This window comes from Silurus aristotelis (genome assembly GCF_946808225.1).
Source record: "Silurus aristotelis genome assembly, chromosome: 11".
Classification (NCBI taxonomy): Eukaryota; Metazoa; Chordata; class Actinopteri; order Siluriformes; family Siluridae; genus Silurus; species Silurus aristotelis.
In genome coordinates, this window is record NC_139584.1 from 16703266 (window position 1) to 16728659 (window position 25394).

At 36.9% G+C, this 25394-nt stretch overlaps 1 protein-coding gene across 1 annotated transcript; it reads left to right on the forward strand.

Moving 5' to 3' along the window:
- The first annotated feature begins 1376 nt into the window (after positions 1 to 1376).
- Positions 1377 to 24777, forward strand: LOC310733355 (septin-2). The gene is made up of 12 exons (XM_083554577.1): positions 1377 to 1571; positions 7973 to 8020; positions 8112 to 8211; positions 8298 to 8384; positions 9524 to 9647; positions 11477 to 11611; positions 12315 to 12432; positions 19249 to 19350; positions 20166 to 20311; positions 21291 to 21374; positions 21777 to 21834; positions 23114 to 24777. The coding sequence occupies exons 2-12, from the start codon at positions 7994 to 7996 to the stop codon at positions 23180 to 23182; spliced, it is 1050 nt and encodes a 349-aa protein (XP_083410703.1). The 5' UTR covers positions 1377 to 1571; positions 7973 to 7993; the 3' UTR covers positions 23183 to 24777.
- Positions 24778 to 25394: the final 617 nt, after the last annotated feature.

A 25394-nucleotide genomic window follows, 5' to 3' on the forward strand; every position in this document is an offset into this window, starting at 1 on the left:
CAATTAAATCACCAGCTGTATCACAGTACAGTCTTCTAAAAGGCTTAGAGAACATCAGAATGCATTAGTCAGATTGATGCCAATATTGCAAACAAATGTTTACAACTTCTTTACTTTCAAACTGTCTGTTTTAAACAACTTTTTGGAAAAAGAAAATGGGTGGTCTAAAACCAGTCTACATGGACTATGATGTTTGCGGATGATATTGTGATTTGTGGTGAGAGTAGGGAGCAGGTTGAGAAAAACCTGGAGAGGTGGAGGTATGCGCTGGAGAGAAGGGGAATGAGAGTCAGTAGGAGTAAGAGAGTGCATATGTGTGAATGAGAGGGAGGGCAGTGGAGGGGTGTGGTTGCAGGGAGAAGAGGTGGAGAAGGTGGAGATGTTCAGGTACCTGGGGTCAACAGTGAAAAGTAATGGAGAGTGTGTTAGAGAAGTGAAGAAAAGAGTGCAGGCAGGGTGGAGTGGATGGAGAAGAGTGACAGGAGTGATTTGTGATAGAAGTGTGTGACTGTGGTAAGACCTGTCTTGTAAATGTCCTTGTAAGTTTCTCCGCAAAATCACTTTATTCTCCACTGTCAGTCATTGTAGAATGAAAAAAAAAAAAAACAGCTAATAAATCCACAAGAATATAATTTGGACTAATTTAGTTTGCTACAGACATGGTTTGCGAGCTCCAACTAGTGTGCTTTATGACTATCCATGTGTAAAAAAAAAGTAAAAAACAAAACAAACAAAAAAAACCCTGCAGAGATGATTTGATACCTGCTAGATGGCCCCAGTGCCAGCAACTGGAAATCTGATTGGTTAAAGCAACAGCTTTATGCTACCAGCCCACGTTGATTTCTGAAGACCTTACGGCAGATACCTATGACCACGGAAACACTTGATGTGACGGCTAAAATTTGATTGGATAGAAAGTCCAACACGTGCTAGATGCAGCACACCCAAGAGAAAAGCTATCATATGAAGATAATCGACTATTGAATATTCATGGACAAAACTTAATTAAAAAGACTTTTCTGCTGGCCCTGACAAACTACCATTTGATGTATATATATATATATATATATATATATATATATATATATATATATATATATATATATATATATATATATATATATATATATATATATATCTCAAATGGTGGTCTGTCACCATAAAAACAAAACAAACAAAAAAACACTAGGTTTTATAATATATAATGTGTGTATATTAATTTTTTTATTATTATTATTATTGCACTAGTTTCAAACATAATAATTCATTAATACGTCCGATAAGATTGACGGGACAGCCCTTACGGATTTTTTTTGGACGGAAACTGTGCGCGTTTTCCACCATCTTGGCTCTAAGGCGCCTTTCTCCCTCATTCTTTGCGACGCCCAATAGGAACCGCAATGTCGCCTGTTGCTCTATACTCCGGCGTCAGAGACTGAACGGCATTGTGGGACGGAGGCGGATTTGCAGCGGTTTCCGGTCCCCTGGACAGTACTGGGAAAAAGTGAGAATATAAGAGAGGAGAAGAAAAGTCTGCTTTTATATATTTTCTGTCAGACATTTACACCGAGGTAAGCGCTTCTTCTGCAATGAAAATGAATCGAGGTCTCCTGCTCGCGCTGCCTGACCGGAGAAGCTGAGTCCAGTCAAACACTGTACTCAGTACAAACACTGTAGTGTTACGTGCGGAAGTTAAAACTTCCTACGGACGACTGAAACTGTTCGCAAGTCGTCAACATTTCGCATAATTCAACTTTCATTCAGTTTCATTGATTCTCTGAGGTATAAACAGTAATCATCGTACACGATACAGAGTTTATTTAACATTCCTCAGCTGATCCAGAGTGAACAGCAGTCCCTTGAAAAACAGGGTGTGGGCGCTTGAGGCGGTTGGGCTGAAGTGAGGAGTAGTACAGTGAAGGCCCTGTGAGATCATCTATCGGATGTTTATCTGCCATCTCTAACAATCTTTCAGAATTTATTTGGCTTTCTTACTATTAAAGTTAAACACCAGTATAAAGAGTATGCTTGGTGTGAGCTGACAATATGGCCGGAATGAATCTTAAAGTAGAATAAGTTTGGAAACTTCTTCCAAACTTCTGGTGTAGTTTCAGGAACAGGTCTGGATCTGTGTGAATATATTCATAGCCTCAGCACAATGTTTGAATCATTTAGCAAACTGCCTTAAACTCTGTATTTTAATAACTTCTTTTTTTGTTGCTGTTTTTAAATTGCACTTATGTTCCTCAGAGGGCATTTTAATAGGAACACCTGTATACATCATTACACTCATTCATGCAGTTATGTGTTCAGTCAATCATGCAGCAGCAGAAGCCACATAATATTATATTCACATTAATATAGAATATATTCACATCAATCATCAGAAAGGGGAAAATGCAATTGCAGTGATTTTAATTTTGCATGATTGTTGGTGCGGGATAGGCTGCTTTAAATATTTATAGAAGTCATCCAGAGTATTTCTGATTTTCACATCAGTCTCTAGACCAGAGGTGCCCAAACTTCCTATGAATCAAACTTGATTGAGGACTGTGGGTCAGAAATGAATTTTTTATTTTTATTATTATTATTATACTAAACTGCCCTTTTAATTATAAAGTAATTATAAATAATTTTATAACATTTAGAAATAAGTAAATAGGAAACATTACTTTGCAACTTAATGCTGTTTTATTTTCAACGTTTTGTAGTTCAATGACATTTATAATAAGTACACTTGAAACTTAGAACCAGTCACATTTAGCATAGTTTGTGCATCTCTGCTGTAGACTGATTAGTGAAATAAACACTATTCTGTCAGTTTCAGAGATGGCAAAAGTGCACATCCTTCACTCAAGTAAAAGTACAGATACTCATGTTTTAAAAGACTCAAGTTAAAGTAAAGAAGTTTGGGCTCTGACATGTACTTAAGTAGAAAGTATCTATTATTACTACCTGTTTTAGTGTCATGCCGGTACCTGGAACTCACATCATATTAATATATTAATACAAAATAATTAAAAGTTTTGTTATCTAATAAATGTATCCAGGTAAAAAAAAAAACACAATATAGAACACAAGCAGAGCAAAGATGATGATGATCAGGAATGTTTCTGTTCTCAGTCATGTTTACATCGCTGACTCCCTCTGTCTCCTGCATATTAGCCCCGTACTTCTTGTTGCCTTCTGCCTTGCTTGTTGTTAGCCTCGCAAACTAGCCAACGTCTGTAGTGTGTGAGAGCCAGGAAATAAAAACGAGTTTATTAGAGGGACAGCGCATGTAGGATGTTTTGGAGACCAGGTGAGGGAGGCAAGATTGAGATGGTTTGGACATGTGCAGAGGAGGGACATGGGGTATATCGGTAAGAGAATGCTGAGGATGGAGCCACCAGAAAGGAGGAAAAGAGGAAGACATAAGGAGGAGGTTTATGGATGTGGTGAGGGAAGACATGCTGGTAGTTGGTGTGAAAGAGGCAGATGTAGAGGACAGAGGGGTATGGAGACGGATGATCCGCTGTGGCGATGCCTAATGGAAGAAGCCGAAAGATGATGTACATCACAGTGTATAAAAAGAAAATAAAAGAGACCACCAATAAAGCAGTTAGACTTTCAAACATGTTGCACATTGGTAATATTGCATGGTTTAAATTGGTGTTATTGCACAGTTAAACAGTAATAACTGTGTTTATTATGGTGACAGGTTCACTGGGAGCAACTCTGATTGTACAGTCAAATAGCAGCAGGGAGAAAGACCTTCTGTATTACTCCTTTAAACACTTAGGATGTAGCAGTTTGTTACTAAAGGAGCTACTTGTAGACAAAACTGTTTTATACAGGGGTGAAAGTTGTTCTCCAGCAATGATGATAGTTTAGCTACCATTCTCTTTTCTCCCACCTCCTGTACATTGTCCAGGGGATCACCAGGACTGAACTGGCTTTCCTGATCAACTTGTCAAGTCTCTTCCTGTCTGCAGTAGAGATGCTGCTGCACCAGCAGACCACTTTATAGAAGACAGCTGAGACCACCACATAGTCAAAAAAATGTCTTCAGTAGCTCTCCTTGCACTCCGAAATGCCATAGGCCCCTCAGCAGTCTCAGCAAAGCAGTCTGCTTTGTCCTTTCTTGTGAATTGCCTTAGTACTATCTGTCCAGTCTAGTTTGCTGTTCAGATGAACAACCAGGTATTTGTAAGAGTCCACTCTCTCAATGTCCTTTCCCTAAATGGTCACTGGTGATAGTGAAGTGTGTTTGTGCCTATGGAAATCCACCTGCAGTTCTTTGGTCTTCCCTGCATTTATCTGGAGGCAGGTCTGTTGGCACCAGTCCACAAAGTTCTTGATCAGTTCTCTGTACTCCCAGTCATTATCATCTGTGATCAGGCCGACGATGGCAGAGTCATCCAAGAACTTCTGCAGGTGACAGGTGAATAGGTTGATGGGCTAAAAATGGGACACGCAACGAGAAGGAGAAATATCGTCACCAAATAGATTAAAACTAAAGTAACAAGCCTGGTTTGAAAATGTAAGAAGTAGAAAGTTCTAACTGACAGAAAGGCTGCAGTAACTCAGATAACCAGTCTGTACAAGTGTCGTGTGAGGAAAAGCATCTAAGAATGCACAACACATTAAATCTTGAGAGTGAAAGTGAGATCATTGTTTTTCAGAGGCTTTCTTAGTCACTGGATCTGAATGCAATGGGACCTTTAGGATGTGGTAGAATGGGAAATTCACGGCATGAATATACACCTGGAAAGAAAAAAAACTCAGGAATGTCGTAATGCAATTATGAATTGCAAGAACTTCTAAGGAATGTTTTCACCACCTTGTGGAATCAACACTGCAAAGAATCAAGACTGTTTCGAGAGCAAAGTACTAGTGTATTGTTTTAAATGCAGTGATGTGTGTGTTTATAAATTCTTAATATAAGCTTATTAAACCTAGTAAAAGAGCTGAGTTAAATTAAAGTGCATATTTGTAATGAATAGGTGTAGTCAATTGTGCTATTTATTTTGAGACTATGTAAAAACGAATGGCCTGATCCAATTAAGTACACAATTGATTTTGCAGTCTGCTAGAAGGTAACTCTCTTTTTCGGTTATAGCAACACAACGCAGTAAAGGATATGTGAAGAAAAAATGTCACTGTTCTGTAATGTAATGTGTCAAATAAATGCACCTCTTAAAGAAATAATGTACATACATTCCCATTAATGAATAATAAGTCATCTGAGGTTTAACCCTTAACATTATGAATGTGGTGCTCTTATTGACACAGTTTGTCGGAAGTGACGCTGCTGTTTGTCGGCTCTGTGTGTACCCTGTGTTCAGTGCTTGTTTAAGTAGTAGTAAAAATGATTGTGGCATGTAAACAATATTTTTTTACGTTGATGTTTTCTTTGGATGGTAATTGGTACTCTCAAAAAATATGGGCCAGATGTCTTACTTTAAGAAAAGATTGATTGTTGTATAAACAACTCTTTAAAATGAGATATTGTGGCAGGTGAGGTTAGAAGAAAATAATAACTGTTTACAGAGTCTTTAAAAAAAATTGCTCAATTAGCTAAGGGTCTGCCTACTCATGATCTAATACAGTACATGATGTGGACACTGTGTGGTTTGAGCAGGTCCAAAACTAACAATCTGCAGTTTAGTTTTAGCCAGAATAATGCACACATATTGTGAGAGAGAACATCCTGGATAGATATTCACATCTTTTTTCATCTATAACCTAGAAGTTGTAGGTTGGTGACCAGTGATGGCCGCTAGTAGTGAACTCTTCCAGTACTTAACATGTAACAGTTTAATCAATTATTATAACAGACGTTTTTATGGTGTGTCTAGCTCTGAGCTTTTTGAGCAGCTTTTGTTTGCCAAAGAATTTGTGAAAATATAAATACTACTGAGTGCAGTCGTTGTCAGGCAACCTTGAAATTCTAGGGAAAAAAAATACAATGACTCACACCTTTCTTTGGCTAAATCTCAAATAGTGTTTTATCAGACTTTAAGTGCTTCAAATGTTCTTGTGCACTATTGCAGGAAACTAAAAAAAAAAAAAAAAGAGTTACCCCAAAAGCTGCCAGAATAAGGGTCTTAAAAACTGCAGTTCTAAATGCCTATACAACACTGGTGTTTGGGGGGAAATTTGTGTTCAAGACAGTCAAGATCAGTCAAATCAGTCTACTCAGATTCTATATTATGTTTGTATTTAGTACTCTTGGTATCCTGACAAAATTCAGTATGGTTTATTGGTGACTGTACAGGGAACTTGACATTCAGAACAAATTGTGAGTTTAGATGGGTTTTTTTTTTCGTATTCCATTCCATTTTACATTATTGGTGTAAAAATTCAAATAGATGAATTGTTAAGCATTTTGCATCACCAGCTGGTCGTCAGATCTTTTGATGTAGCTGGTCACTTACATTTGATGTAGAATTTAAAGAACCTGAGCACACAATTATTTCACCTCTCATGCTGATTTAACGGATTTAGCATTTAGATTTCTCAGTCGCTATCCCTTATATTTATGCCTCCAGTCGATCTAATACCCTTAACAAGCTTACTGTAAGGTCGACTTTCCATCACATGTTTCCATGGCTTATTTAATGGAAAGCTTCAACAGGAATTCGGTCAAGAGCTTCACAGCCACCCCTTGGGGTTGGGGTGTGGGGGGTGTTACCTGTTATTGGGAGTAGAAAATATAGTTTTCCAACAATGCAAGGAAAATTTGATTGCGTTTATACTGTAGGATATTTTGCACAGAATGCACAAAAGGTTTGTTCACACAGAGACAGTGACAAAAACTAGGCAATGTTTAGATGTAAATATGCATAAGATTTTTTTTAAGTAATGAAAAGATCAGTACAATGGCCATATGTTCGCATAATACAAGAGTGTGTCTGTGCCTGCTGAAACTGCTTTGTGTGATTACCAGGGTAATAAAAGGGCCACTTCATTAATCTAAATCCACATTATTGTTTTCACTACTGGCAGCAGGCAATAACAGGACCTCCCTCTGTGTGTGTGTGTGTGTGTGTGTGTGTGTGTGTGTGTGTGTGTGTGTGTGTGTGTGTGTGTGTGTGTGTGTGTGTGTGTGTGTGTCTGTGTGTGTGTGTGTGTGTCTGTGTGTGTGTGTGTCTCTGTGTGTGTGTGTGTGTCTCTGTGTGTGTGTGTGTGTCTCTGTGTGTGTGTGTGTGTCTCTGTGTGTGTGTGTGTGTCTCTGTGTGTGTGTGTGTGTGTGTTGGGGCACACATGCAACGTTTACAGTAATTTTTTTTTCCTCATTTATTAGTAAAATTGTGATTTCTAAATTGTTTCTCATTATTGAAAACATTTCACAGTAGTTAATTATATTTAACAAGAAGAAATATTATAAATAATCATGTAACATTAAACCAGCCTTATTATTGTCCAACATGTTTCCTGATTAGAAATAACTCCTTTTTATGCAATTCTGCATGGTAAAAAATAGAAAATAAAATATTTTTTTACTTCGATTTTTTGACGCTTTTAATTTGATTGTTTAATATTGAATGATGTTTTCTCAAAATTCTTCTGATCCATGAGTTCGTTTGTTATTGCACAAACCAGCACACTGCATTTTTAGATTTTGGAAGGGCTAACCACAGGCTACAGAAATGGAAATTTTACACCAACTCTGTGTGTGTAGAACAAGGCCTTCAGGAAGATAAAAAGATAAACAGAATTTTCACTCCCACTGTTCCGGGATTTACAAACTCCCCACATCCTCCTGTGGCTTTATATCATCGTTTTTGTTTATATTGTACATGTGTATGAAGAGAAAAAGCAAATGGTCAGTAGAATGCAATTGTGTCAGAGGTGAAAAAAAACAGATAAAAGTTTGTTTCCGGAAAACTTTGTTTTTCATCCAGTACAGTAATTTCCAGGATGACTTCAAAGTGTTTTATAGACATAGTACACTATATAGTGTTTTAATATTTTTTTTTTTTTTCAGGTTTTTTTTTAACCTGCAGGCATGTCACAGTCTGGAGAAAAAGGCAAGGTACGATGTGAGAAACTTTCCCCATACAATGCACTTATTAATTCAGGCCTGTATGAAGAAGATTGTTACAGTTGTTGTTTGATTGTTGTAGTTCCCTGAGGCTGCAGGGTATGTGGGCTTTGCTAACCTCCCTAACCAGGTACATAGGAAATCTGTAAAGAAAGGCTTCGAGTTTACACTTATGGTAGTAGGTGAGTTAAATAAAATAAAAAATACTCTCTCACACACGTAATTAGTTACAGTGTATTACTTTGTCTGGCTAACGTTTGTTTTGTAGGAGAGTCTGGACTGGGTAAATCCACCCTCATCAACAGCCTGTTTCTCACTGACCTCTATCCAGAACGCTACATCCCTGGAGCAGCAGGTAACATGGTGTCCATGGCTTAAATGTTTCCAAATGTTTGTTTTCCCCCATGGCCTCTTACAAATAATGAAAGATTGCTGAATAGATGACTTTTTGAAGTTCATGAAACACAGAAGTGCTTAAGGTGGAATGTAGAAGTTTTTTTTTCATTTTGATCTGCCGAATAGTAAAGCCCCCCTGAAGTCTCCCATGGGGTCAGATGTATATTAAAAGTCCAAGACAATAACTCACTTTTAATCAGCATAATCCTACACATGACTCTGTTTTATTCAGGTCACATAGCTCACATACCCGTAACTCACTGGATTGTTACAGTAAATGACTTTGTCGTTCCAAAAGTGCTCAGCTTTTTAGAGCATTAGCTGCACTTTTTTGTAATTAAAACAGGGATTAAAGTCCAGGGGTCTCATTTATTAACTGTGCATACTGAGTTTTTGAGAGTAGATCTTGTGTACACACATTACTATGCACCGAATACTGAATTATGACCATGCACAAGCCAGCATCGCAAGAGTTCGAAAGGTTTATTAGCAGGTAATAATATGTGGGTACAGGATAGCTTCTACATAATTTTACATACACATATGCATATCAATTCAGGGAAAGACACCCAGTAACCTGGGGAAAGAATTATGGGCAGCCCAGGTTCATAGGTGTGTGTGTGTGTGTGTGTGTGTGTGTGTGTGTGTGTGTGTGTGTGTGTGTGTGCGTGTGCGTGTGCGCGTGCGCGTGCGTGTGCGCGCGCGTGTGTGTGCGCGCGTGCGCGCGTGTGCGCGCGTGCGTGTGTGTGATCTGATCCCACAGAAGAGCCACTGTAGCACACATTGCTGAAAACATTAACATTGGCTGTAAAAATAAAACAAAAAAACAATAAGAGTAATGTTTGCAGCGTATGGGATATGTAGATGCAAACTGGTTAACGAAAACACCCTCAATATGCATTGTGAATCCTGGTCCTACACGATGCCACTATAACAAGATTATTTATCTGTGGTTTTAATTTTATGGCTGATTTGTGTTTGTGTATACGCACTGCTGTTTCTCAGGGGCTTTTTTTTCTTTAATTAAACAGAAATTAAACCTTTGTGTGTGTTGTGATAAATAAGTTAAAGTGTCATGGTTTTCCATGATTATTGCAGAGAAGATTGAGCGGACAGTGCAGATTGAGGCCTCAACAGTGGAAATCGAAGAGAGAGGGGTGAAGCTCCGCCTGACTGTGGTCGACACTCCTGGATACGGAGATGCCATCAACAGTCAAGACTGGTGAGTGTGTGAATATCCGATTGGTTCGGTGTTTGAATCTTTAAGCTGTCAAACGATATGCTGTTCATTTTGGTTGTTTAATTGTAAATCAGACGGTGCCCTGTAGTTAGGAGCAATGATATGACATGATTGCAGAGGAATGTTTGAAAAAATAATCCTCCCTGCTCAGCATTGACACAGCAATGATTTAAACTCTATTAAGCCACATGCTTTGTTTTATGGTTTTATTAATGTGTTTGTATTCAAGTCAGATAAGAGCAACTCCCAGTTCAATATCTCTACTCGCAAAGTCACTGATCTCTACTTCGTCTGAAGTGTATTTACCATGACATGTTGGGATGTTTTGTGTTAAAGCACCATAAAATCTTTAAACAGATATAAGTTCAATTTATAAATACTGTTCTCTAAAGAATTAGAAAAACAAACGTATATCTTTTTGCACACTAGTTTGGCTGACCTTGGACTGTCAATTATTTATATTATACAGACACAGTGGATAGAAACTTGGTCAAATTAGAAAATTGTTTTTGTTGCATTATGCTGTAGGATTGTTTGGGTAATTTTACTTAAAGCTGAGGAGAGAAAGCATTTTTAGTAACCGTTTGAGAAAGTATTGTAACAGAAAGGCCAAACCTTCTGTTCTTGTACACTGTAGATATTTGGGTTTAAGATCAAAAGTTGAATATAAATGAACAATTAAAATTTTTTTATCTTTCCTTTCCCCTGGTATTTGCATCTAGATGTGTTTAACAGTTTAAAACATGCCATTTTAGTTTGGACCTTTCTTTTCTTTTCTTTTCTTTTTTTTTTCTAATAATCAAAAATACTGAAACATGTGACCGACTGTGCCCTGTTAGGTGTTTTGGTGAAGAATTGGTCTTGCTATCTGAATGTATTTAGAGGGGATGGTATATAACATGGAGACACACACACACACACACACACACACACACACACACACTCACACACACTCATACACACTCACACTGAGGCATTGCAGAATTCATATTACATGACAAACAGGGTCATGAGAACATGAGGATCGCTGATATATGCTTAGCTACACAAACGATTCATTGCTTTGTGTCCACAAATAGCTTTTTATTCTCGAAAATCAGAACACGCTCTCTTTAAATAAGTATTCTCACCATCACCGTTCTGTGCACCCTCACGTTTCCTGTTTATGATGCTTTCTATTAATACCTTCAGTAAAAAGGAATAGTCTAAGCCTCCCAAGGTCATTTAGACATGTAGTCAAAGATGGACAAATAAGTGAATCTGCATTTCAGGACAATCATGACATAGGCCACATTTACATTATTAGTTCTTGTATGGATTAGCAGTCAAGGTTCTCAGTTGTCACCAAGCTGAACCAGTTCACACAGGTTGCAGAACTAATCTCCCACAGGTTTACCTACCTGTAGATAATTCTTTCTTTTTTTTCTTCTCTCCACATTATGTATGAGTATTGCTTTTTTCTGTATTGTGTGATGTTATGAAGCGGTTGCTCTTGTACACACCACTATTGATAGTTGTTTAGGTCATGAATTCTTGTAGATTTAAGTCGAATCTTACCTGTAAAGAGCTGCAGGTTTTCATTCAAGTTAAACAGCTTTGCTTCCAGATTGGTTGGAACGAAACCTGCAGCCAAAGAGGCACTTTTCACATTAATTGAAGACTCCTGGTTGAAATGCTTTGTATCTCTGAGCCCTTATCCTTTGCCAGGTAACTAAATGATTGTAAAAGGGAAGCGCGAGTCCAGGACTACTATACTATTGTGTAAATTATATTTTATTTTATTAAACAATTTTTATCTTGTTTTCCTACAGTTTTAAGACCATCATTCAGTACATTGACAATCAGTTTGAGCGCTACCTGCATGATGAAAGCGGCCTGAATCGCAGACACATTGTGGACAACAGAGTTCACTGCTGCTTCTATTTCATATCTCCATTTGGACACGGGTAAAACAACTCAGATTTATTATTATCATTATTGTCTATGTGAAGTCCTTATACTGTAATAATAATAAATGCTGGTAACAAATGCTAAGCTTTGTGAAGTGAACTGAACATTGATTATCTCATTACAATAGCACCTGTCTGGGTTTGAGGTATGTTACACAATGAGTGAAAAACCAATTGTTAAATTTAATGTTTTGGAAGCAGCAAAAATGGTCATACATAAGGACTCAAGCGACTTTAACAAGGACTAAATTCTTGATGGAGGAGTGTTCCCGGTATGCAGTGATTAGTACTAATCAAAGGGTGGTCCAAGGAAGGACACTCAGTAACCCAGGGAAAGAACATGGCCACCTAAACTACATAGGTGTGTGTGTTTGTGTGTTTGTGTTTGTGTGTGTGTGTGTGTGTGTGTGTGTGTGTGTGTGTGTGTGTGTGTGAGTGTGAGTGTGAGACGATCTCACAGATGAGCCACTGTAGCACAAATTGCTGAAAATTCTGGCTGTAATAAGGAGGTGTGAAAACACACAGTGCACCATAGTGCTTGCAGTGTTCCCAAGCTGAAACCTGTCCATCACCGAAAACACCTACTGTACAATAGGCATGTGAAGCCTGGTCTTACTATGTGCCACTGTAACGAGATAATATTGTTTCTTTCTCAGAGAAACAGAAATGTCACCTTTGTGTGTGTGTGTGTGTGTTCCAGACTTAAGCCACTGGATGTGGAGTTCATGAAAGCCATCCACAGCAAAGTGAACATCGTGCCCGTTATCGCAAAAGCCGACACTCTGACGCTCCGAGAGAGGGACCGCTTGAAACGGCGGGTGAGTGTGTATCTCCTTCCCACATTTACCAGATGAGAAATTGTAATTTTGTTTTGGTGTGTGTGCTTGCATGTGAGAGCGAGAGGTGTGTGTATTTATTAATAAAAGTTTGCCACTCTGGTCATAACAGGTTGGGCCTGCTCATGAGGCGACGCCTCCACTCCTTGCCGGATAGCAGTAAAGTTCCTTTAATTTTTGCAGATGCTTCCCTTTGCCCTCTGAACACACACAAACAGTCAACACTGTTAATCACCAACAGCGCTGTGCAGCTGGAAGCTGGCCCATAGTCAGGTTCCCAGACCCAGCATTCCTGCTGAGACGTAATTGAGCAGATGGATTATATACAGTGGTTAGTGTTTGGCATTACCCAGCTTACCATCTGTGCTATCAGTAATTCCAACAGAAACGGGGAGCTTAACCTTGATTGCCTGTCTGATTTGTGTCAGTTTTCCTTATTTTGTTTATTACATATTTATTTTGTGGTATAGAATGGGGGTTGGAATGTATCTTTCAGCAGTGGGTAAATTTGTCACAACATTTGAAGGATTTTTGCTTCATATAGCTTTAAAAGATTTGTTTTTTATTCAGTCACACAATTTCTGCTAATATAATGAAATTAGCTATTTCAAGTGTTTATATTTTAGGTGTTTATTTGTTGTTAAGTGGTTGGCATTTTCATTTTACTTATTCTTTGGTTGTTACTCAGTTGGCTGTCCATCATTAGTTGCACTGCATTGCAAATGCAGGGCGGAGGGCTCTAATAAGCTTTAGACTTTTAAAAAGAAACTGGTGGATTATCCCTTCACACTCTGGTGCCCAAGAGCCTCAGGCCATTCACAGCAACCAACCCCCCAGACATCTGTTCTTCACAATGCACACAATTTCCTATGACTACATTCCCCTCTGAAAGTATTGGAACATCAAGACCAGTGCTTCCTTTTGCTATACACTGAAGATTTATAATTAGATGTTGAACATGAATAATTGATCAAAATTATAGATTTTGTATTTCCTTATGTTCGATATATCCAAGTTATATGAAACAATTTAGAACGTGGCACATTTGTTGTACCCACCATTTTCTTTGTTTGTTCACAATTTGACTTAAGGGTTTGACATGTTAGTTGTTGCCCAGCCATGTACAGTGACACTGATTTGTTTAAACATTGAATAGTTTAAAATGTCTAAAGTTTTAATTTTGCTTACATGAATGATGGATAATTATGTTTTGTTTCTAGGCATGCTGTGTGGGAACAGAATTTCATATCCAGCAGCATCCTGGTTTTTGTTTTTTATGTATGTTATGTAACAGTATATTGATAAGGACTTTACAACCAAATAAAATCGTGGAATATATATATATATATATCGTCCATTTCTAGAGAACAAAAAACATAAAACTGGCCAAGCACACTGGAGATTTTATTGGCTTAGTGGACTAACTAATAAATGTAGTATTGTCCACACCAGCACTATACAGCACAAATACATGTTTTTCAAGGCCATTTGACCCCTTATCCATTTATTTGGTTGGGATGTGTGTAATGGTGCTTGCATCGGCACATGGTGGTCTTGTTCAAGGGTAGTAAGATAAGACCAGTTTTGTCAGAGTTGTCTTCCTGTAATCAATCAATCCATTTCCTTGCATTGATGTCCTCCTTTTGGCTTAGCAAATTATGTGTTGCCCTTTAACCATAATAAGACAGAGAGCCAAGCCTGAGCTCACTCTTTATCAATGGTTGTCTCCTGTAGCTTTGATACTGTATGTTCTTCTAAGGCACACTTTGGGTTTGTGACTATGGTGTGACCTATTTCATATTTCATGATTACGAATATGTACGCAAATGAATACACATGTTTATATTTAAAATAGCCATTGTATGAAATATATGTGTGTGCGTGTGTGTGTGTGTGTGTAGAATAATATTCAGTTGCTGAACACTTATGCTGAACAAAAGAAAAACCAACTTGTTTCCTTAATTACATTTGGTCCTGCAGCAGGAAGAAGAATTAACTAATTTGCATTGTATGCTTATTGTTCTTCTGCACGAAAAAGAAGAAATCTAAAGTATAGTTGACCTTCCCTCCAGTATGGAGGACATCCAGCTATTTGATTTAGTCTCATTGTTAGAAATGTCTGGTAAGCACATATCAGTACCCTTGTATTATAGATTGGCCTTCTATGAAGGATGTGAAAATTGAACAAACTACTGGCATCGAAATCTGTGTAGTTGAACAGGTCAGTGAAAGGACGCATGAGGGGAGTCTTCCTTCATTTTCTGATAATGTCAATGTGGCTGCAAGGTTTGCCAAAATCTTGACACTTCCAGCCCGGAGTATAACAAATAACCCGTTATATTTTTTAAATAATTCAGTAGCGTTCTCGCAATGCAAATCAACCATTTTTTTTTTCTTTTTTTTTTTTGTGTACTCTCTATTTTTTTTAACCCCCCCTCTTGAATTAGGAACAGGGAAGCAGCCTGTCTATAACAATATGGGTTTCATGATGGATGTCTAAATGATTGAAGTGGACGTGGGCAACACTGTGTTGGATTCTTATCAGAGTTTGGCCAAACGTAGCGGAAGTTTCCCTGACTGAGGTCATAGCTCATAAAGCAAGATGTTTCACAAGAACTTGGCTCTCCTCAACATGCTTCTTTTGGAATTTCTATAAGTACTATATAGGCTGCATTATGCATATACATATGCATTATAGGTGCCATTTGTGTTCTACAGAGCTGTATTTTTGTAAACATGTTGCTGTGCATTCATCATTGTACTTCAAGTGAGTTAGTTTGCTTTAACAATGTGCAAGATTGTAATATTGATGGTCACTCTGTGGATTGCTGAAGAATGGAGAGTTGTTGAGTGAGGAGCTGTTGCTGAACCCCTTTTACCAGTATTTATTCAGTCAATTTTGTGAATTCAAACGTAAGAGCTTGAAAACAATGCTACATTTCCTTACATATCCTGGCTAAACCATGAGCAGCGTTTTCATAGTGTGTGAAATTTAGTTTCTATTGTTGTTGTCCATTGCTGAGCCTTTAAAGTTTCCTCCCTTTGTTCTTTGACTTGAGTGCACCAATATATGTCAGTCCTGAAAAAAAAATCCCAAAAGGTGTGCGTGTGTTTTTGAGTGTTACAACATTTGTGAACTCTTAAGTATTGTGCTTTGTTTCTAAGGAAGGCTTGAATTTATGACTGTCTCTATTACCTCATTGCGAGCACATGCATGAGGAGAATGATTTGCGTTATGGCCGCCTTACACGGGAAACAGTGTCACATCTAGAGCAACACAAACTTGGTGAGATCATGAGGTCACATCTGTATATAGACAGTGCCTTACCTCACACTCACCTTTTTCATTAGCATCTAACCCTCAAACCGAGGGCTTTATTCCTGTGTGTGCAAACGTGTGTCATTGTTTATTTGTCTTATTTTTCAGTGATTATACCTTGGAATATGGCCACATTCTGCCTGGATTTGCTCAACCTAAAACAATAAATAGCTGTTGCCCACATACACCTAGTGACTTCAGCATACGCTTCAGAACTGCTATTTGAACTGCCTCGAAATAGGATCTCTGAAAAGAGTTTGTTACTTTATGTCGTCTCACATATTAGAGAGCCAAGTCTTTTGTTAGTGATAATAATAATATTCTTGCTGGAGATCTGTTTGGTTAATCAGTCTTTGAGATGTTTTTTTTCCATATGAGAACCACAGCGCTGATAGTTCTGAAACGGCTAAATCACACACATGCATACATATTCACACACATTTGCAAATTTATATAGTTGTTTAGATAATGTCTCCTGCACCTTGCTGTCTTTGAGGCACCGGATTAACACAACACAAACACACAGTGTTACATACACACACACACACACACACACACACAAACATTAGTCAGTACTTTTTGTGCTATAGAGTATTCATTAGGCTTCCATAAAGAACGCTTGGTGTTTAGGGATGAATAAAGACTCAGGATGGCTGCATCTATTCGGTGATCAAATCCAGTGCTGAAGGTTTTTAAAAGGGGAAAGTCCAGGATGTGCGTTTGTCACATTGGCCATTGAGGAGTAAGGTTTGGCAGTCACCGTTCCAGGATATTTGCTGAGACGTTCGTCTTGTGGCTTCATTGATCCTGCTGGAAAGAGTCTTAAGTTGCATTGACTCTAATTTGCGTTTGTCCTCGGCAATAGTTCTGCGAACTTCCAAGTATTGTTCTAGGGGTTGGGAAGCCAATCTCATATAAATACTGTACAAGTGCAATAATGCAATGAGTCTGCTTTAAGAGATTTTTTTTTTGTTTGTGACAGGCTTGTTTGCTTTAAGATATTTTGGGAATCATTGCCTGTTTGTGAGTCAGTGACTGGTCATAGGCTGTACTTGGACATGTGTTGATGTGTGGGTGTATGTGTGTGGTAGTAAGCTCATGCTGAGGCATGCCAAAGTGTGAAAAGGCTATTTTGCATCGCTTAGCTAAATCCCTGTTTGTACAGTAATAATGGGTTGTGGGAAAAAGCCCTGTGTTTATGTTGTGTTTGTGTGTTTGAAAGTCGAATACACCCTGTCGGGCCAAATTCAGCGCTTCTGTTTTGGGGAAAAAAAGAAACTTTCCAAAAAGAATTGAGCCCTGTTCACTGTTCTGCAAGATTTCACACAGATTTAAAGATACTGCACATAACACTGTGGAGGATTAAACTCCACATTGCATAGAATTCGTTCAGCTTATCACTCCTAATGCTCTTCTGCTCTAATTACTGCTCCAACTCTAATACTCTACATATTGTAACTCTGTAATCATTTGCCTGAAGGTGTTGTTTTAGTAGTAAGTCTGGGAGACAAACCTTCATGGACCTTTTATCACAATGTACTTAAAATGCTTATGTTAGGATATTGTGACTCCTGTAGTCTCTTTAGCCAGTAGACCCACACAGAGTCCTGCTCCATAAACACAATCGTAAGTCATAATGCATCCTTAGGCAAACAAATCGCCAGTAGATTCAGTGAGCCTCACTTCCCTTTTTAATCTGTAGAGGGACTGGAAAGACTTCTGCACCCATTGTCCAGAATCCAGTGGCCTTTACTAGCCAACCCAAACAGACTGAGAGACTCTCGGCCTTGTTTAATAGTGTTGTTATATCCCTGTTTCATTGGAAGTTCTAATAGATCTTACTCTAGTGGTTACACTTTCACTCCTACTGTGGGATGAGGTCATAGCAAATCTATGCGTTTAGTTAAGCAAAATCGTTTTGAACTGGTCCATCGAAAATGTTAGTTTCTAGGACATATTTTTCACTTGAGGGTCTGCAGGCTTTTTGTCTTGACTCGTTTTCTTTCTTCCTTCCCCGGAGGAAGCCCACTTTAGGCATCAAGCACTTTGATTCTTTTTGTTCTTTCTTTTCTCTTTGTAGTTTCCTTTCCTTCTGCTTCTATCATATTGTGCTGTGACTCTTCCGTTCATTCTATTTCCCCAGGCTTCTGTATATCTCATTTGATTCACTGTACATGTCCATGGTCACGCTTTCCATCCAGATGACGCGTCATGTTTATTTGGACTTGAACCAGACAACAATAACACCCACATGAGTACTCGCACACAGTCCCCGGGTGGGATTATCTTTGTGCTATGAAAATAAGCCTCCTCAGAACAAGAGGAGATTTATTGATAGGACAAGGGGAGTGGGGGGCTTCTGCCCTTTTGAAACATTGTCCCTGCTGAGAGAACATGAAAGTGCTCAGAATGTCAGGAAAAGTCTGCTGGTGGCGTTTTTGGCTGCCACTACAAAATAGCATTGTGCTGCTTTTCTATCTTTGATGTTAGGAAAAATAATCATCGGCTCCGTTCTCCACAGGTGTTTCGGACATACAGGAGAGTTTGGTAAGGTTCTGTATCACATGTAGATCTTCAGACTGGTGCAGCTTATTGTGGGAGACATGGTGTCTTTTAGGCAGGACAAGATCACTTATTTACATTCCTGAACTTTTTTCTGAAAGAGAATGATTCTACATCATGTTGGTTGTGAATATAAAGGGTGTTCAGAAAGTCTCTATACATATTGGAAAAATTAACACTTTTTTTAGTTTGTATTTAACAATATGTTTGATTCAGACTTTAAATTGTTTTTTGAAAATAGCTTTTAAGAATGCCTTTAAAAAACGAACGTTTTGAAATCATTCTCATGGGTGGAGAATCTGAAAGTTGTCACAAGGTGGATGGACTTTACAGAAAACATGCAAAGCATGTCACACAAGTGTCGACTCCGTGCGCGTTTACATAGAAGTGGCAGTCATGTGGAGAACGTTCTGTACATTTTGCATTTTAGTTCATTTCCCTTAGGTTTGAAGACAATTGGGACTCTCGTAATTTAAAGTTTGCTGAAACACAAGGCCATGTAGAACAGCACATCCTGCTTCTCTCATTAGTATGTGTTTCTTATATGATAAACTGAAATTAATGAAGAATTCCTAACCGACATCAGCTGAATCTTATTTAAGGATTATTGATTGATCTGATTGTGGTATATTATACTGATGGCATAGCTGGATGTTCATTCTGAAACATTGAGAGCTGCTTTGACCTACTGCTAGGATTTAGAACCTGCTGCTAAAACAACCACTCTGTAGTTTTTATTCGTCTTCACCAATATAGATTCAGCAGAACCTTCATTTTTTGCATCTTGTAGATTCTCCAGAATAAGATGGTTATACTGGAGAATCGTCAATAGCAATAAATCTATAGTCTTGTAAATTTCACATAAGTATGTATGAAAATGTTACAATATCTCTGCTGTGTGCTTTTCTAATATCTAGATCCTGGATGAGATCAGTGAGCATGGCATCCGCATCTACCAGCTCCCTGATGCAGACTCTGATGAGGATGAGGAGTTCAAAGAGCAGACCCGTGTCCTAAAGGTCAGGTGGCTTGTGCCGTCGGGTTCCTTTGTTAAAATAAAATTTGTGCCGTTTAAATCTGTTAAATTTAATTTAAACAGTTTACATTTTTTTATTAAAATGCCTACTTGGGTAAATAATGTATAAAATAATATTTTCAAATTTTTTCCAAAAATAAAATCGAATAAATCAAATTAATGCAATAAACCTTTCTATTATATTGATTAAATTGAGTAATCAATTAAATTGGCACAAATTAAATTGATTAAATAAAATGAAACAATTAAATTAAATAGTTTACATTTGTTAGACCCCATTTGAGTAATACAGATGTGTATGTAAATGTGTGTTTTACATTTAATATCACATTTTCTAAAGACATGATCTATTTAACTGTTCTACTTATTTCAGCATACATTCACTCCATCGATATGTGAAATTGTCAGGATCTTCTCCTTTTAAGAGAAATACTTGAAGCTGGACATAAAACGCTAAAGAATCCATAGTGTTAACGTTAGCCGCTAGCCACTTCCTAGCGCAATGGATTCTATAGCGTTTTAATGCATGCACAAAAATCACAAATCTTATTGGTATTGAATGAGCAGCTACAGTGACACTGCTTTAACTCTAGTTTATTTTTTTTACCCCTGTTTTCAAGGTTAAAAGAAAAAATAAATAATAATAATAATAAATGCACTCCACCACACCACGTTCCCGAGGGTAAAAGTAAAAGAGGCACCGAAAGCCGTTTCGGTATGGAAACGTGTACCATTACACCTGTAGTATCTAAACATTTTTTTTAATGATTTCTGATTTTTTTATGATCTCCTCTACAGGCCAGCATTCCTTTTGCTGTGATTGGCTCAAACCAGCTGATTGAGGTGAAGGGGAAGAAGATTCGAGGGCGTTTGTACCCTTGGGGTGTAGTGGAGGTGGAGAATCCCGAACACAATGATTTCCTCAAACTACGCACCATGCTCGTGTGAGTACAGCAGGATCTGTTATGTAGGGGGGAGCAATATTTACATAAAATGGTATAATATTTTTTGGATTTGATCAATAACGATAATTAGATTATATTTTGTGTTATTGTGCTGGTACCTTAAGGGCTACTGTAGACAGCAGACTCAAATTTTTAGTATTTTTTATATTCTATGTGTTGGTCGGTTCACAGCAGTGACAGAGAGTAATCTTTTCCAAAAAGTTTTAATTGATTTTTACATTTTATGGGCTTTTTTAAAAATTATTTTTATTATTATTATTTTTTTATATAAAAGTGTGCATCAAATTCTTACATTTAATCAGTCAGTTAGAATAATAAGACATTTTATCTGTTGCCAAGCAATGGCATTTAAATGTATATACACTGTAACAGTGTGACTGTTTAATGCAGCTCAGAGGGACATGTAATGCTTTAACCTGCAGTTACAAATGCATAAATAATGTTTTGATGTTTTGAACATAGTCTTGAATGTTGATATTAGATATTATTTAAAAATGAGAAAATACTTTGAAATGTGAAATTAAAGCGCCAGTAAATCACTGTTAATGAGTCATTGCATTTGAACCAAATCTTTTAAACAAGTGATTCATTCAGGAACGAAACACCTTCATGTTATTCAGAAATGCAAATGCTGTGACTTTGTTTGGATTTATTTATTTATTTATTTAACTGTTGCATAAAATCTAAATCCCATTTTGTATTTATGCTGATTTTTGAAGAAAAAAAAAAACTCGCTTTTTTTTGTGATATTGGTTAAGTATATGAAATGATATAAATGCACATATTTTCTGTCCGCACATCTTGAATTTTATAGTAGTAACATTATTCCTGAAGTATACGGTGGCGCCCTCTGGTGGATATTGGATTATTAATATAGAAATGCAAAAACCTTCACTGGAGAACAAATGTTTTATCATTTGACAAACTAAATGGTTAACATTTTGCTGCATGTTTACAGGACTCATATGCAGGACCTACAGGAAGTGACTCAGGACCTACACTATGAGAACTTCCGCTCAGAGAGACTGAAGAGAGCTGGCAGGTACGATATAAACGCACCAAAACCTCAAAACAAGTTTAGAGGGTGCTCATCCCTGCCAAATGCTGAACACAGCTTTCACCCCATTCCCATTGCTTTACTAAAAAATATTATATTATTAAATATAATATAAAAAATAAATAGAAGTGAGCAGAGAGCAGTTAGTGACTCTGAGTGTTATATCTGCTTTCTTTGCTGAATGGAGATAGAACAAACAATTGTTACATTTTTTTTATTTTTTTATTTGTATAGCGCTTTTAACAATGAACATTCTCAAAGCAGCTTTACACAGATAATGTGGTGATAAAAATGAATAACATGTTCTTTGTAAGTGTAAGTTTGTCCCTGATGAGCGAGCCAGTGGCGACTGTGGCAAGAAAAAAACTCCCCAATTGTCTTTTACAGGTCAGTGGAGGAAGAAGTGTTAGACAAAGATCAGATCTTAATGGAGAAGGAGGCTGAGGTAAGGCATTTTCCATCACGCTACTCTGGTTCTTTTATTCAAATGACTGGTTTTTAAAATCTAATCAACACCATGTATGCTAAACGGAAAAAAAAATTACAGAAAAGAATGTTTCATTGGTCATGTTTCAGACAAACCAGCTAAAACAGATTTTTGTTAAATATTCAATGACTAGGCTTTTATGCTTTTTTATTTCTTAATCATGTGTGTAAGGACAAGGATGTTTTAGATGTCGAAGGAGATGTAATTAAGTCATAAATAGTGCACTACATGAGATATGAGTAACCGAGTAATGACAGTAAATATGTTGCAGGAAATTATTTTTTATGTTGCATGTTAAAAAAAAATAAAATAAAAAAAAAAGCACATAGCACAGAGGTGTCTAACATGCCATACTTAGTTACTTAGTTTTGGATTTTTTTTTTTTAAACCAGTGGACATAAGTCTGTATTCCATTACTGTGTAGATTTTTTTTTAACCAACCTGTCAAGTGGACAAAAGAAACAAAGTTAACGCCCAAACTTCCAAGGATTTAACAATGTTGTTATTGTAGACGATATTGATTTCTAACAATATAATTTTTCACAATATTATCTCCTGTTTGAGCAGGTTTTTAGAAAAACAGCCTTTTCTGGTGTATTTACCGACACATGCATTATGTTCTTACCCCTCCGTATGTAGTGGTTTTGATGGTGAAGCTAGGAAGTGTTTATTTTGTTTAGATTGAAGGCTGCATTCTATAGGCGATATTTTGTGTGCATTTCTTTGGCTTGAGAAGGTATAAGGACAATCAGAACATGTAAAACATGTCGCACAGCTTGATATCGGCTTCCTGTTTGAGACACCGCTTGATTTGTCTTTCAAAATCCATATGTTTTCTTTTTTGCATGTGTTCATTACATATAGTGTTTATTCACAAAGACCTCTAATCACATGTTTCCAGCAGAAGCTGTATTTAGGATCACAGTGACTGTGTTTGTGTTTTGATTACTACATGTCTGTTTACAGCTACTGTATATGCTAATGGGTAATGTTTAAGAAAAGTTTCATTTCACTCACATTAGGGAAAAAACTGCTTCCAGTATCCTCAATGTCTTTATTGTATTTTGGAGCATTATAAGCAATTTTTCTGGTGCACGAGACACAAGCCAGATGCAACATTGTGGGTGTTTGAAAGCTCATAGAGGTTTTTTTTTTTTATTATTATTTATGTATTAATAAAAAAAATGTTTAACACACCTCTCATTATAATCATCTCTTATTTGCCCTCTGTCCACAGCTGAGACGCATGCAGCAGATGATTGCTCAAATGCAGGCCCAAATGAAGATGAAGCCTGTAGACGACTAAAAACAGATGTATTGTGTGTTTGCTGCAATAGAATGCCAGGGATCCACTACAATACTGGCTTCATTTCATCTCCTGTTTCTGCAATCGTTCATTCGGCACGTCACTACTACTACTACGGTTCAATTGTCTTTTACTGATGATTAACAAATAGGATTGTTTTGGTGCGTCACTGCACCCACACAAATCGATCTTAATTAAATGCCATTAAATCTTAAGTATCTGATTAATATACCAGCATGTTCATTATTTGAAATGTGCATAGATCTGTGCTGTCACAAACAATATTTATCTTCGCCGAAGCATTGTTTTGTTTTTGTTTTTTTTGTATAGCAGTGGCATGTCAAACTGTAAAATGTTTCGGTTTTAGTAGTTTGTCTGTTTTTTTTTGTTTTTTCTCCCCCACACACACACACACTGTCTCTCTCCAATATCAGTCATGTCCACTGCTGCCAGGAAGCCACTCACTGTACCAGTCACCTCTTGTGCTTCATCAAGACCCGCTGCTGCCTGCTCTACACAGAAAGGCCTTCCGGGAAAACTGAGAAAATGGTATTTAGTATGTGACCCTACTTTACCTTCCGAGGGAATTGACTAGTTATTAAAACTTGCAAGTGTTAATTTCACAAGAGCCATATGATCTCAGCAGTTTTTCTTAAAAGTGAATGTCAAAGTGTATGAATTAAAGTGCCTTAGTTTCTGTGCCTTGGCGAAATATTTTTATTTGTAGTCTATACTTATTTTGTTACTGCGTGAAAAAATAGCATCGACTATTTGTGGTGATCGCCACTAGGGGTCAGCAGCCACCAGTAAAAACCAGCACAATACAGTATTTCAAAGGGAAAGTCTTTTATCACGATTATTTTGCCCAATATTGAAATTACACATTTAAAAAAAATGAAAGAAAAAAATCATAGCTATTAATATTATTCGAAAATTCTTTTTGAATTTGAGATTTGTAAAAAAATATATATATAAATAGAAAATCTTTGCTTTTACATATTGAGATTATGTTCTTTTATCTACAGCGTGTTAAGTTTTAATGCTAAATACAAACATAATCTTGTAGTAAAATGAATCCATAATTAAACACGCATTTAAATCGAGGAAGCAACAACTTCTAATCATTACTAGGATAATAACTGATGATTTGACTGATATCACAGTTTTAATGTTTCAGATAAAATGACACATCAGGTAATATTAATTAGAAATGTTTATTTTGTGTATTAAACAAGTGTTGCACACTCCTCCATTTAAACACTTATTTTATACCCTAAAAAACAAACTTTAAAAATGTTCTAGTGTGTATTCTTGTCTTTTTTTTTTTTTTTTTTTTTTTTTTTTTTTTTTTAATTGTAGATCGTTTCCTCTACGTCCCTGTACTCATTAGTGACAATATAAACAGTAATCTAATATTTTGTAAATGTTGTGACCCAGCCTTAATTACTCATTTGGCTTAGTCATTTCCTGTTTACAGACTGTTTTTGTTTTTTGCATGTCGACGGTACAGTTCACTACTACCTTTGTAAAATGCTGATATATATATTTTTTTTTTTTTACATACTTTGAGCAATAAATGTTCAGAAGTTCTCAAAGACATGTGCTCTTTATTTGGCCTACAATAAGTGAAGACCTGAGGCTTTTGTGCAGGCTGATTTACTGCTTAATACATTTTAGTATTTAAAAGAATATTATTATTATTTAAAGGATTGTCTAAATGCATTTTCTTTTATTTAGAGCTATTTCTCTCTACCAGTATAGTAGTAAATTCTGGGTGTAGTGGGGACGTCTAAAACCAACAATTACCTAACATCTAAAAGGCTCAGCCTCCTATTTGGTATGGTAGTAATTTCATTATCTAAGAAGCTTTAGATAAGGATGTTGAATATTAAATGGAAAATGCATAAAACTAGTGTTGACCAGTGTTTTAAAATGGCCTACAAATGATATAATATACATTTGGTGTGTGTGTGTGTATGTGTGTGTGTGTGTATATATATATATATATATATATATATATATATATATATATATATATATATATATATATATATATATATATATATATATATATATTTGCCCTATTGTACAGATCATGTTAGTAATTTTTAACAGTGTCACAGCCACCTATAGCCAGGAGCCAAGAGAACAAGGTAGGCCATACACTCTCCTTGCTGTCAGTCTAAATGAAACCATACAAATGTCTGTGTTT

What these genes read in the sequence shown, in the direction of transcription:
- LOC310733355 (XM_083554577.1), top strand. Translation starts at nt 7,994, where the DNA reads ATGTCACAGTCTGGAGAAAAAGGCAAG. An exon ending in AGTCTGGAGAAAAAGGCAAG is followed by an intron (nt 8,021 to 8,111) that starts GTACGATGTGAG and finishes TGATTGTTGTAG; the next exon opens with TTCCCTGAGGCTGCAGGGTA. An exon ending in GTTTACACTTATGGTAGTAG is followed by an intron (nt 8,212 to 8,297) that starts GTGAGTTAAATA and finishes TTTGTTTTGTAG; the next exon opens with GAGAGTCTGGACTGGGTAAA.